Source organism: Trachypithecus francoisi, unplaced genomic scaffold (genome assembly GCF_009764315.1).
Source record: "Trachypithecus francoisi isolate TF-2019V2 unplaced genomic scaffold, Tfra_2.0 Lachesis_group3, whole genome shotgun sequence".
Lineage (NCBI taxonomy): Eukaryota > Metazoa > Chordata > Mammalia > Primates > Cercopithecidae > Trachypithecus > Trachypithecus francoisi.
Window position 1 is genome coordinate 125516339 of NW_022681468.1, and position 15239 is coordinate 125531577.

Here is a 15239-nt window from a genome sequence, read left to right on the forward strand (position 1 = left end):
TAAGCATTCTTTTAAAAAATCTTTGCGCCGGGCACAGTGGCTCACACCTGTAATCCCAGCACTCTGGGAAGCAGAGGTGAGCAAATAACCTTTGGGAGGCAGAGGTGCCCACATAACCCGAGGTCAAGAGTTTGAGACCAGCCTGGTCAACATGGTGAAACCCTGTCTCTACTAAAAATACAAAAATTAGCTGGGTGTGGTGGCAGGTGCCTATAATCCCAGCTACTTGGGAGGGTGAGGCAGGGAGAATTGCTTGAATCCAGGAGGCAGAGGTTGCAGTGAGCTATCGAGACACTGCACTCCAGCCTGGATGACAGAGTGAGACTCTGTCTCAAAAAAAAAAAAAAAAAAAAAAAATTTTCACTAGGTTGAGTAGAGAAAATTTCTTTCCACTCATTTTGCTGGTCATTTGAACCTGTGACTTGCCTTGATGTTCTTCACCTATTTTTCTATGCTAAGTTGGCATTACTTAGTTAGGTGTGCATTTTTCTTTTTCTTTTTTAAAATTGTGTAGTGGTGTGGTCTTGGCAGAGAGGTACTAGAAAGGTATGCCAGAAAGAGAGAGCACTTTTGTTGAGAGCAGGTATTTCTCCACAATTACCAGCCTCAAGCCATTCTAGGCCACTAGCACCATTTTCTTAGCTCAGAGAAGGACAGATACGGGCTTGTTGCCCCTCAGAGCTGACAAAGCCATTCAGAATTTGAAGTACTGCTGTGATTCTGGGCAACTTCCCTTTAAGGTTGTCCAGTTGTGATTCTTCCTCATGTTGCTTAACTGCTCTCTGCTCACACAGAACCCTTACATTACAGTCAAAGGATCTCAAAAGGGGAGGTACTGTTAAAACTCAACTGTATTTAGAGGTCAAATCCAAATTAAATGGTCAGGTAACATGGCTCTTGGAGGATGAGGTAACTCATTTTTGGAGGGAAAATTAGTATACTTTATAGTAAGGCAACTCTTCCAAGTAGAGTTAAGGAGTTTGTGTGATCACACTAATGTAACAAGACAAGAACAATTAGGAGTAAGTCTATCCCAGGAGCTAAACCCAGATCATAAGGGAGCAGCCATGGAGTCTTTAAAAATTACCCTGGAAGAACTTACCATGAAATACTGTTGGTTTTGCCACCTTTACTTCTAGGAAGAAATGAGTGAGGCGGGACAGCCTATTAGTTTTTATTGCTGCTGCAACAAATTATCACAAATTTAACAGTTTAAACAATGCAAATTATCTTACAGTTCTGAAAAAGTCCAGTGGGTTTTGATGAGTTAAAATCAAGGTGTCGCCGGGCGCAGTTGCTCAAGCCTGTAATCCCAGCACTTTGGAAGGCCGAGACCGAGGTCAGGAGATTGAGACCATCCTGGCTAACCCGGTGAAACCCCGTCTCTACTAAAAAAAATACAAAAAAGTAGCCGGGCGTGGTGGCGGGTGCCTGTAGTCCCAGCTACTGGGGGGGTGGGGGGGGAAGGGGGCTGAGGCAGGAGAATGGCGTAAACCCAGGGGGCGGAGCTTGCAGTGAGCTGAGATCTGGCCACTGCACTCCAGCCTGGGCGACAGAGTGAGACTCCGTCTCAAAAAAAAAAAAAAAAATCAAGGTGTCAGTAGGGCTGTGTTCCTTTCTGGCGGTTCTAGGAAACAATCTGTTTCCTTGCCCTTTCTGGCTTCTAGGGTTCTTTGGCTCACGGACCACTTCTTCCATCTTCAAAGCCAGCAACATTGCATCTCTTTGTATCTCTTCCATATCATCTTTCATAGCCTGTCTTACATTTTTAACAATCCTTGTGATTACACGGTCCCGCCCAGATAATCCAGGGTAACTTCCATATCTTAAGGTCAGCTGATTAGCAATCTTAATTCCATCTTCAACCTTAACTCCCGCTTGCTACATAACCTAACATACTCACTGGTTCCAGGATTAAGATGTGGACTTCAGCCAGGTGCAGTGGCTCATGCCTGTAATCCCAGCACTTTGGGAGGCCGAGGCGGGTGGATCAGGAAGTCAGAAGTTCGAGACCAGCCTGACCAACATGGTGAAATCCCATCTCTACTAAAAATGCAAAAATTAGCTGAGCATGGTGGCGTGCACCTGTAATCCCAGCTACTCGGGAGGCTGGGGCAGGAGAATCGCTTGAACCCGGGAGGCGGAGGTTGCAGTGATCCCAGATCGCGCCACTGCACTCCAGCCTGGGCAACAGGGCAAGACTCCGCCTCAAAAAAAAAAAAAAAGATGTGGACTTCTTTGGGAAAAGGACGGGGAGCATTATTCAGCCTACAGCAGACAGTGACTCCTCTCCCACCATGTTTCAAAACTGGCACAGATGCACTACAAGTATTTGTGCTTGGGAGAATGGACATTCAATATCCACTGGACTTCAGAATAGGGTGTATCTAACTCTACAAATTAGTTTAACTCCATAGCTTAAAGAGTTAAACCAGGGGTTATCTTGGGGTCCATTAGCCACATACTTCAGGGGGTAATCTATGAACTTGGATGGGAATTAAATTATTATAATTTCATTTTCATTAACCTTGAACTGAAATTTGGCATTTCCAATAATCATAGTCAACAAATCATAATAGTAATAGCAGTACCTGAGACTGTAACTGATGTTAGGTATTTTTATATGAGAGTATGGTTTTTACAGATCTCAAAATCTCATTTATGCTCATCTCTATTTAAGTACATTATTAATGTAAAATTGTTTTAATGTATTAAAATTGTATTTCAATATAATTGGTTTCCTTCATAATTTATTTTATTTTATACATTTAAAAACATTATTCTGGGGATGTGTCCACAGGCTTTACTAGCCTGCCAATTGGCCCACAGCACAAAAAAGGTAAAGAACTTCTGAGATACAGAGTAGAGGGACTAATGAAAATGGAAAAGGGACAGCTGGAAGGATGGGGAAAATAGCATGAAGCTGACCACTGAGCTAGTTAAGGAAAACCATAAGCAAGGCCATTAGAGACCTCATGAGCCCCCAAATTTAGCCTCACATTCTACTGAATTCTCTGGTTTAATTTCCCAACTAAACTTTTTGGGTCTCAACCTAACAAAACTTAGAAGGGCCCAGAAAACTGCAGAAGAGTCACAGCACTAATGGATGGATTACCTTCTAAACTGAAAAAGCAAACCCAGTTCAAATCTGCTCTGAAAGCAGAATGAAGCCCCAGCTGTGCATGTGACGAAGCACAAGAATAAGCCAGAAAAAGTTGAGCAACAGCTTTTCCTGGAGATGAGATACTTATGGCTACTTGCTCTAGTAACTATCAACTACTCGTGATTTATTTATGTCAAAAGTGACTTAAGAGTGCTGAGAAGCTTGAGGACCAAGGAAGAGATATCAGATTACTTTTTTTTTCTTTTCTCCAGTCCAACCTAATGAACCGCAAATGACTAAGTTGTCAGAGTGGCCTTACCACCTAAGTAAACGAAGGCTTGGCAACCCCTTACAGAAACTGGAAGTCTGACTGCAACCTTTACTGTTTCTCTCATAAGCCCCAAACCTTAATTTTTTTTTTTTTTTTTTTTTTTTGAGACAAAGTCTCGCTGTATCCCCTAGGCTGGAGTGCAGTGGTGCAACCTCTGCTTCCCGGGTTCAAATGATTCTCCTGTCTCAGCCTCCTGAGTAGCTGTGATTACAGGCACACACGACCACGCCCAGCTAATTTTTGTATTTTTAGTAGAGACAGGGTTTCGCCATGTTGGCCAGGCTGGTCTCGAACTCCTGACCTCAGGTGATTCAGCCACCTCGGCCTCCCAAAGTGCTGGGATTACAGGCATGAGTCACCGCGCCTGGCACCAAACCCTAAGTTTAAATAAATTTTAAGTCAGGTTGTTATTAGCCATTTTTTTTTTAAGACCGAGTCTTGCTCTGTCGCCCAGGTTGGAGTACAGTGACACAATCTCGGCTCACTACAACCTCTGCCTCCCGGGTTCAAGGGATTCTCCTGTCTCAGCCTTCCAAGTAGCTGGGATTACAGACGTGTGTCGTCACGCCTAGCTAATTTTTGTATTTTTAGTAGACACGGGGTTTCACTATGTTGGCCAGGCTGGTCTTGAACTCCCGACCTCAGGTGATCCACCTGCCTCGGCCTCCCAAAGTGCTGGGATCACAGACATGAGCCACAGCTCCTGGCTTATTAGCCAGCTTTAAAAGTCTTCTCCCTTTATTCCAAAAGTAGTGTTTTATAATTACTTTTATTAACTTTTCCTCCATAATTCTGAAAGCTAAGTTAACTGCTAGTACAATAAAATGATCAAGAAATTAATGAGTTTATGTACTTCTGGAAAATCTAAACTTATGAAAAGTAAAACTTTACTATTTGAGCTGAGCACTAAAATGAGTCTTTGCATATACCTATTACTTTTTTCAAGAATATATTTACCATAAGGTAGAATTTCAACTTCTGATCATTTGACCAGATCTGACCACTTGATGTAATGTTAACTCCAAAAACAAGTGTTTGAGGCAATATCCCCGTAGAAAACACTACACACTAGACTTTTTACTAATATTAGCTGTAAATGACTAAACTAGTAAGGAAACAAACTAAGTGATATACCTTTGTTTAAAGACACTGTTATATAGATTCACTTTCAGAAGTCTGATTAAGACCAGAGAAGGGCTAATATCAAGAAACTTAATGAGGATGTGTTAACATATTTGGGAACAACCACCATGCATGTTTCACAGAACAGAGAAAGCTGAACCATCAATTTCCTTATGGCTTTTAATAAAACTACCAAACTCTGTCCAGATCTAAAGAAGTCATCCTGTAAACACTCAAAAAGAAATAAACTGTTTATAGTTAACAATCTTTCCATAAAGCATAAAGAAAAATATCAAGCCCGAACAGTTTTACAGGTAAGTACCACCAATTTTTAAGAAACAGATCATTCCAATCATATAAACATTCTTGAAAGAATAGAAAAAGAAAGTACCATATAATCTTAATTCCTCAAACCATACAATTTTCATGTGAAAGAAACTATAGGTTTATCTTATGAGCACAGATGTAAAAGAATATATAACAGCAATCCAAACCCAGCAATGTATAAAAAAAGACAATATATTCCTTTTTTTTTTTTTTTTTTTTTTTTGAGACGGAGTCTTGCTCTGCCACCCAGGCTGGAGTGCAGTGGCCGGATCTCAGCTCACTGCAAGCTCCGCCTCCTGGGTTTACGCCATTCTCCTGCCTCAGCCTCCCGAGTAGCTGGGACTACAGGCGCCCGCCACCTCGCCCGGCTAGTTTTTTGTATTTTTATGTAGAGACAGGGTTTCACCGTATTAGCCAGGATGGTCTCGATCTCCTGACCTCGTGATCCGCCCGTCTCGGCCTCCCAAAGTGCTGGGATTACAGGCTTGAGCCACCGCGCCCGGCCCCTGACAATATATTCCTAAAAGTGCAAAAAAACAACAAATGCTGGCAAGGAAATGGAGAAAGGGGAACACTCATACACTGTGGGTGGGAATGTGAAGTAGCACAGCCATTATGGAAAACAGTATGGAGATTACTAAAATAACTAAAAATAGAACCACCATAGCATCCAGTAACCCCACTACTAGGTATGTATCCAAAAGAAAGTAAATATATCAAAGTATATATATTTCTTCTGCATGTTCATGTTTATTGCAGCACACTATTCACAACAGTCAAGATACGGAATCAACCTAAGTGTCCATGAATGGATGAATGGCTAAAGAATATGTGGTATAGGCTAGGCATGGTGGCTCACACCCGTAATCCCAACACTTTGGGAGGCCAAGGAGGGCGCATCACTTGAGCCCAGGAGTTTGAGACCAGCCTGGGCAATGTGGCAAAACCCCGTCTCTACAAAAAATACAAAAATTAGCTGGGCATGGTGGCATGCACCTGTAACCCCAGCTACTTGGGAGGCTATGGTGGGAGGATCACCGGAGCACAGGAGGTCAAGGATGAAGTGGGCCATGATTGCGCCACTGCACTCCAGCCTAGGAGACAGAGTAAGAACCTGTGCCAAAAACAAAAAAACAAAAAAAACAGAACATGTGGTATATATACAAAATGGATTATTATTCAGGCATAAAAAAGAATGAACTCCTGTTATTTACAGCAAAATGGATAGAACTGGAGGTCATTACATTAAGTGAAAGATGCCAGGCGCAAAAAGACAAATGTCAACTGTTCTCACTCATCTGTGGGAGCCAAAACCATGGACCTCATGGAGGTAGACGGTACAATGGTGAGTACCAGAAGCTGAGAAGGGAAGGCAGGGCAGAACGGGGAGAAGTTGGTTAATGGGTACAAAAATACAGTTAGACAGAAGGAATAAGTTCTAGTATTTGATAGCATAGCAGGAAGATTATAGTTAGCAATAATTTATCATATATTTCAAGAGCTAGAAGAGAAGAATTCTAATGTTCTCAACAAAAAGATAAATGCTTGAGGTGATGAATATCCCAAATACCTTGATTTGATCATTACACATTGTATACAGGTATCAAAATACCATGTGTATCCCAAAAAGATGTACAATAAAAAGATATCAATAAAAAATACAAAAAAGACAATATACCATAACCATGTTGAGTCCATTCCAGTAAAGCAGCTCATGATATAACAGATTTAAGACAGAAACCCCATGACCAAGGGATGTCAAAAAATAATAAAATTCGATATTTTATAATCCTTATCAAAACAGCAACAGAAGGAAACTTTTTTTTTTTTTTTTTTTGAGACGGAGTCTCGCTCTGTCACCCAGGCTGGAGTGCAGTGGCTGGATCTCAGCTCTGCCGGCCACCTCGCCCGGCTAGTTTTTTGTATTTTTTTTAGTAGAGATGGGGTTTCACCGTGTTCGCCAGGATGGTCTTGATCTCCTGACTTCGTGATCCGCCCGTCTCAGCCTCCCAAAGTGCTGGGATTACAGGCTTGAGCCACCGCGCCCGGCCTAGAAGGAAACTTTTTTAAAAAACTTGATATCTACAAAAAATCTTTAACAAGCATCATTCTTAAAATTTTTTTTATTTTTATGCTTAGTTGACAATTGTACATGTTTATGGGATTCTGAGTGATATTTCAATATATGCATACAATGTACAATGATCAAATCAGGACAATGAGTGTATCTAGCACCTCAAACATTTATCATTTCTTCGTGCTGTCAACATTCAAAATCCTCTCTTTCAGCTTTTTGAAAATATACCATAAATACAGTTAACCACATTCACTCTACAGTGCTACAGAACAAGAGAGCTCATTCCTCTTATCTAGCTGTAATTTGGTATCTGTTACCAGAGGTTGATTAGGATACAAAATTAAACAGATTTTAAAAAGCTGAGGTGGGCCGGGCGCGGTGGCTCACGCCTGTGATCCCAGCACTTTGGGAGGCCGAGACGGGCGGATCACAAGGTCAGGAGATCGAGACCATCCTGGCTGACACGGTGAAACCCCGTCTCTACTAAAAAAATACAAAAAACTAGCCGGGCGAGGTGGCAGGCGCCTGTAGTCCCAGCTACTCGGGAGGCTGAGGCAGGAGAATGGCGTGAACCTGGGAGGCGGAGCTTGCAGTGAGCTGAGAGCAGACCACTGCAATCTAGCCTGGGTGACAAAGCAAGACTCCGTCTCAAAAAAAAAAAAAAAATGCTGAGGTAGGACCATAAAATGGTGCAGCTACCATGCAAAGCAGTATGGAAGTTCTTCAAACAATTGAGAATAGAACTACCACAAGATCCAGGAATCCCACTTCTGGGTATATATCCAAAAGATTTAAAAGCAGGATTTTGAGGAGATGTTTGCACGCTCATATTGACATCAGCACTATTTACAATCGCCAAGAGGAGGAAGCAAACTCAAATGCCACTGGCAGAAAAATCAAATGTGCTATATACATTCAATGCAATATTATTCAGCCTTAAAAAGAGGAAAATCTTGTCACATGTTATAACACGGATGAACCTTGAGGACACTGTGCTAAGTAAAATAAGCCAGTCACAAAACAAATACTGTCTGACTCCAACTTATATGAGGTATTGAAAACATACAAATTGACAGAAACAAAGTCAGAATGATGATTGATTACCAGGGAGTGTGGGAGCTGTTAATAAGTATAGAGTTTCAAATTTGCAAAATGAGGACGTTCTGGATCTCTGTTTCACAATAATGTGAATATACTTAGCGCTACTAAACTATATACTTAAAAATGATTAAGAGGGTAAATTTTGTTATGTGAATTTTACCTCAATTTTTTCAAAAAGATTTTTTTTGGGCCAAGCGTGGTGATTCACGCCTATGATTCGAGCACTTTGGGAGGCCAAGGTGGGAGGATCACTTGAGCCCAGTAGTTAAGAGCCCAGTCTGGGCAACATAGGGAGACACCATCTCTACAAAAAAATAAATAAATGAAAAATTAGCTGGGCATGGTGGCACATGCTACTCAGGAGGCTGAGGTGAGAGGATCACTTAGCCCAAGAGGTAAAGGCTGCAGTGAGCCATGATTGCACCACTGCACTCTAGCCTGGGAGACAGACAGAAACCTTGTATTTATTTATCAACAAATAAAAAGCTTTCGCCTCCTCTCGCAAGATATTACAGTGATCACAGATTTAGGAGTAGTTTCTGAAAAGACCATGTCCTTTCCTGCCTAAATGCTAATACATAACTTATATAACTCTCTAAACTATTTGTAGTTTTAAAGCAATGACTTCAAATTTATTTCAGTAATTTTTTTGAGTCTCTATCTCTCTCTTTTTTTTTTTTTTTTTTTTTGAGATGGAGTTTTGCTCTGTTGCCCAGGCTGGAGTGCCCTGGCATGATCTCGGCTCACTGCAAGCTCCAACTCCCAGGTTCAAGCCAAGAGATTCTCTTGCCTCAGCCTCCCCAGCAGCTAGGATTACAGGTACGTGCCACCATGCCAGGCTAATTTCTGTGTTTTTAGTAGAAACAGGGTTTCACCATGTTGGCCAGGCTGGTCTAGAACTCCTGACCTTGTGATCTGCCTGCCTCAGCCTGTCAAAATGCTGGGATTATAAGCATGAGCCACCGCGCCTGGTCAAGTCTCTCCCATTGAAGTAACTGGTTTATAGATTCTGAGATGCATGTCTAAGGCTGCTCTTTCAATTATAATGAAACCATATTTTAATTACTGAACTAACAAAGCCTCTTGGGCTGTAAAAAAGAGCAGATGGGATGATTAACAGCAGCAGTTGTTGTATCAATGCCCAGGCAATTACGGGCATACCATAAATTAGTTTTAACTTTACATGCCTCAACTTCAAAATTCTTCAATGCTCCTCTCTGTCTCCAACATGCAACAAAATGAAAGATGAAGATTAACTTAAATTAGTAAAATGCTATTGAAGTTGGCCGGGCATGGTGGCTCATGCCTGTAATCCCAGCACTTGGGATGCCAAGGCGGGCAGATCCCTTAATGTCAGGAGTTCCTGACCAGCCTGGCCAACATGGTAAAACCCCGTCTCTATTAAAAATACAAAAATTGGCCAGGCACGGTAGTGCGTGCCTGTAATCCCAGCTACTCAGGAGGCTGAGGCAGAAGAATTGCTTAAACCCAGGAGGTAGAGGCTGCAGTGAGCTAAGATTGCACCACTGCACTTCAGCCTGAACAAAAAGAGTGAGACTCCATCTCAGAAAAATGAAGTCATTAAGTGTCTATTTGATGGCTTTTAGCTAATCAAATAAATATTACTAGTTTTGTCGTTGTTTTGAGATGGGGCTTCACTTTTTCGCCCAGGCTAGAGTGCAGTGGTGCAATCCCGAATCACTAGAGCTTCAAGCTCCTGGGCTCAAGTGATCCTCCCACCTCAGCCTCACAAGTAGGTGAGACTACAGACCACCATGCCAGGTTAATAATAGTTTTGACTTTGATCAACTGTGTTACCCATTTTTAAGGTTAACTTTTCTAATCCACTATTAGATGTTGTGGGGGTTTTTTGAGTAATTCCAGTTTACAAAATGCTCACCAACAAATACAGCTCATGCCCTCAAAAAGTAAGCACTCTTTAAACGTTTATTATAGAGGGAACTCTTCTAAGCACTTTACGGCATTTTAATTTAATCTTCACAATAGTGGTGGAGGTAAATACTAGTATTACTCACTTTTTACAGGTGAGGAAACTGCAGAGAGTAATTAAGTACCATGTCCAGGGATAAGCTAGCCTGCCGTAGAGCCTAGATTTAAAACAGACTTCAAAGCCCACACTCTTACTTTATTCTTCAATGTTGTTCTTTAAAATACCACAAGTGCTACAATCCTCTATCTTCTTTGGCTCACAACTGAAGTATTTATTGGATTATAATTTGTTCTTTATGGCTGTTTAACAAGACAGTTAAACTAGTGAGTTATCTTGGGGTCTTGGCATCCTGAAGATTAACATCAGGATGGGCAGCTTGAAAAATGGCTACAGGTGGCATTTTAGTTTCTTTAGCTACTCAATTTTCCTAGGTCATACCTAAATAAAAATAATTATGCTTTCTGCAGTAGAACAAGGTCATTCTGACCTCCTCACCTCCCTTTTAGCTGGAAATTAGGCAAAGGATTTTTACAGTCTTACAAAAAAGAGATATTGATAACTCCATAAAGTATGGTAAGATGAATCAAACTGAAGCCTCTTATATTTATTTTTTAAATTTCTTTTTTTTTTTTTTTTGAGACAGAGTCTTGCTCTGTCACCTGGGCTAGAGCGCAGTGGCACAATCTCGGCCCACTGCAACCTCTGCCTCCCGGGTTCAAGTGATTCTTGTGCCTCAGCCTCCCTAGCTGGGATTACAGGCACGTGCCACCATGCTCGGATAATTTTTGTTTTTTTAGTAGAGACGAGGTTTTGCCATGTTGGCCAGGCTGGTCTCAAACTCCTGGCCTCAAGTGATCCTCCTGCTTCGGCCTCCCAAAGTGCTGGGATTACAGGTGTGAGCCATGGCACTTGGCCACTGCTTTAGGTAATTCTAGAAAGTAACTCCTCACCCTTCCAGGTTCCTTTTTGGAAAATAAATCAACATTTGCCTACATGACCAATCACTTTCAGTGTCAGAGTTTCTGTTTTCACATTCTCAGTCTGTACATCATTCCAGCAGTTGCCAACAGTAGCTGTCTTCCATGACTTACAGGAGAATTACTAAAGGAACAGACTAAATATTTATTTTAAATAACATACAGAAAGACTAAATTAGCAGCAAGAATTATGCAATCCCAGCTACTTAGGAGGAAGGGAGGATCCATTGAGCCCAGAAGTTCAAGACAAGCCTGGGCAATACAGGGGGACTATGTCTCTAAAAACAAACAAAAAGTTTCTCCTGTTTTATGACAGTCACAAAGATTTATTATTTCTCAGAATAACAGACTTCACTTGACAGTTTTAGTTGTTATATTAGAATTATCAAGCACCTTATGAGCTGAGATTATGGACTCAATTTCTGAATACAGGACAGGGAAAATCTGACATAAATGAGGAAAGCCTCAAACTTTTTCAGACCACATGTTGCATAACGAATTTATATCTGTTTTATTTAGTTGGTTACACACTGAGTACTAGAAAAGAAGCATCCAAATAGATAAATTCACAGACCCAGCAATGACTTTTACAGCCTGGAACAACCTATACCAAGTGGTATCAGTAAATATTCTCATCAAACAGCCCAAAACATCTCCACTGGTTCCAATAACTGATTACTGATTTCCACATCACAAAGATTAGTTTTTTTCCAATATCTAACTCTTATTAGAGACCCGGATATTTATTATTGAGGCAGGAGAATAGGGTCAGCAGGCAGGGAACTTAAGGGCAATTCATGCTGAATCAAGGAAAAACACCAAGGTTTGGGGGCAGGGAATCTGAGGTCAATTTATGTTAACTTTCTAAAAGAGAAAACACCAAGGTCTGGGGGCAAGGAATCTAAGGCCAATTCGTGCTGACTTCCCAAAGCTGAATTCCCAAAAGGAACCCCCTGGGTCTGGGGGCACGGAACCTAAGGCCAACTAAGGCCAACTTCCTAAAGCTAAACCAAAAGAAAAAACCCCATCTCCCACGCCCGAGTGGCAAAGGATTAAAGGCTACTATCCCTGCAACCCTCCCCTTCCACATCTCAGATGGAAAGGGAGAGTGCCTTAGACTGGCCACAGGCCAAGCAGAGACCATCGTTCATCTGTGCAGGATGCCAATTCACCTCGGCCTTTAATTAGCCACAGACCAAATCCTTCATCCAGATAAGGGGTAACCCATAGGAACCACAAAAGGAGCACTTAAAACCCAGAAAACTTTGTAAGTGGGCTCTTGAGTCCCTTGCTCCGGGCCACTCCCACCCTGTGGGGTGCTTTCTCACTTTAATAAATTCCTGCTTTCGCTGCTTCGTTTGTGTTTCATTCCTTTGTTATTTTGTGCGTTTTGTCCAATTATTTGTTCAAAATGCCAAGAACCTCGACACCTTACACTCAAGGGCCTCCTACTGGTAACATTACGGGAAATACCATTTCCTCCTCACATTTCAGATTTGCTCCCAGTGAGGTACTTGGGCACTTGAACGCATCCATTTAAAAAGGAGAAAGCTTTCTGATCTATGTAGTGATTTATCTGGCAGTGCCTTCTCTCCACCAGCCTCTGGCCTTATTTTCCTGAAGATCAGATGAATCAACATAACTTTTGTAAACTAAGATCCAGAAAGGGACTTTGGTTATTATCAGTAAATGCTGGGCTAAAGAAAGAATTGGTGGGCGGGTCACCACCCCAGGCTACTCCACATAACGCTATTCATCTTCGAAGCAGTAAGACGGGGGAAAGGTTTGCATCCCATTCGCTTATTCGGTCCTACGAAATCAGCCTTGGTAGGACACGACCTGCAAAATAACCCCGTGGATCCGTGGAGTCACCATACTGCAGGGTCAAAGGACGGCGTCAGCGGCTCTCCGCTGTTAGGGACCTAGCCGAGGAAGGCACCACAACCCTCATTCGTTACTCTTCCCGCCTGGGGGCCGGGAAGCCAAGCCTACCGCTCTGAGCACATCCAGAGTCCCCGGGCCCGGAGTGCTGACACCGAGGCAAGGTCTCACCAGGCCCACTCTGCCCAACCTCCCCGATTCTCGCTTAGCGTCTCTTCCCTTTCGGGGTGCCCTCCCGCCTGCTACCCCGAGGGGTGCTAACTCACGACCAACGCGGCGCCGGTGAAAATGTCCTCCCCCTCGGTGTCGCTGTCCCCAGCCTCGGGTTCTGACCCCCCGGCCGCTCCCTCGGACTCCGGCTCCAGGCCGGGGAAAGGCGGAGGGAGTCTCTCCGCAGCGCTACAGCCACCACCACCCGACGCCATCTTCCTCCACCCGCGGCGGAAGCCGCAACAACAACTTTATCGAGAGATAGCGCCGTGAGCAAAGCGATCCAACGGTGCGAGGAGTGGGAGGGCCGCAAGGGACCCGTGGGATCCAAGGGGCGGAGGCGCAGGGGCGGGGCCCAGGCGCCGGGGGCTGGGCGGCACCCGGCCACTGAGGCTGCCCGGCAAATCCGAGGCCTGGATCGCGATGCTGAGATATTAATGAGTGGGGCCAAAGGGGCAGAAAAGTAGGAGTTAGGGGCTGCTCTGGTTCCTAGGGCCCTTTGTGCTCTGGATAGCTTTATCCAACAGGCTTCTAAGAGTTCGTCTGAATGAAGGAGTGTGACTAAAATGTTTGAAAACCTCTATATGCCATCTACCCATGCCAAGCACAATGCCCTCACAGAAGTCAGCACAAATTGGCCTTAGATTCCTCGCCCCCAAAAATAAATATTTCGATTGAGGTATCTGAACAAGACTGGAAGAAAGCTTCACCACTTATTCCTTGAGCAACATTCAGTCAATTCATTAAGAAATATAGATATTGAGCATCTACTGTATGCCTGGCACCTTGCTATGAGTTTCAGATACAGAAATAAGGAAGGTATTTAATCGACAGTTCAACATGTTCAATGCTATGGTGTGCTGTGGGAGCACAGGGAAAGAGATTATCAATTCTGCTTGGAGAAGTCGGGAGGCCTCACAGAGGAAGTGAGACTTCAGTGTCCTCGATTTGGCTGGAAAAATGTTAGGATTATCCTCTCAATTGCTGCGGAGTAAGTGGAGTGGCATAGAGGGCAGGGAAATTATTAAATCCTGATCAAAATTTCCCTGGGACCTAAGCAATTCATTGTCTGGTGATCCTAAAGCCTACATTAACTAGACAAACAGGACTGGAGTTTAAAGATAAATGGGCATGTTAGCATGGGACAATTCTTCAAGATAATCCTGTCTTCTCAATAGAGATGACATTTGTCACCAACTTTGACAAGAAGTTTAGTTTGGTTGTTAACTGCAAATTCAGGGATGGACTCCCTCACAGGTCATGTGAGCTGTTTGAAGGCAGGGGCAGCGTTTTATCTTTGTATCTTCCATGCCTATGGATCACCTATGGCAAATTAGTACCTATAAATTTGATCGGAGGGATGGATGGATAAAATAAAATCGATTTTGTTACTGGCATCCATTACACCCACGAACACCAGAGGGCTTAAGATACACTTTTTTTTTTTCTTCGAGAGAAGTCTCGCCCTTCTCCCCCAGGCTTGAGTGCAATGGCTCGATCTCGGCTCACTGCAACCTCCGTCTCCCGAGTTCAAACGATTCTCCTGCCTCTGCCTTCCAAGTAGCTGGGATTAAGGTCCCTGCCACCACGCCTGGCTAATTTTTGTATTTTTTAGTAAAGACGGGGGTTGCCCATGTTGGCCAGGCTGGTCTCGAACTCCTGGCCTCACGTGATCCGCCCGCCTCGGCCTCCCAAAGTGCTGGGATTACAGGCGTGAGCCACCGGGCCCGGCCAAGATACACTTTTAAGGATGACGATCTCCATTATGTCACCACTGTACACATTAGACAGAGGAAAAGTTTTCCTCTTCTAAGTTGTCTTTGGAGGCCATTAGAAGAAATATTCGTTCAAAGGTGGGAAGCTGTGCTGGACTGAGTTCCCTAGGAGACGAGAAAGCCAAAAAGCCTTTCCCATGCCATGCCTGACGACCTTACTGGCTTCCCCTGACGTTACTTTTCACAGCAACTGAAACCCACTTCCTGTCCGATCAGGAAGTAAGAAAGATTTTGGCTGTTAGCGGCTCCCGCGGAGATATAACTGTAAAGAGTTTCCGTGCTGGAAACCTCCTCCAACACTAGAACTCAAGATCTCCTTTCCCCTACCTCTTTGGGATTCATCTTTAACTTATCACGGATACTGAGTGAGACAGTCGCGGTTAA

General features: G+C 43.3%; 1 protein-coding gene across 3 annotated transcripts in view; it reads right to left on the reverse strand.

The window, feature by feature from the left end:
• SNX1 (sorting nexin 1) overlaps positions 1–15212 on the reverse strand; it is a 46540-nt gene extending 31328 nt beyond the window's left edge. For 2 of the 3 annotated variants that reach the window (XM_033189809.1, XM_033189807.1), the window contains exon 1: positions 13137–13415. In XM_033189809.1, coding sequence (XP_033045700.1) covers positions 13137–13295 — 159 coding nt within the window. In that variant the 5' untranslated portion in view covers positions 13296–13415. Of the gene's footprint in view, positions 1–13136; positions 13416–15182 lie in introns of those variants that run through there. The other variant, XM_033189808.1, reaches the window with a different exon arrangement.
• Positions 15213–15239: the final 27 nt, after the last annotated feature.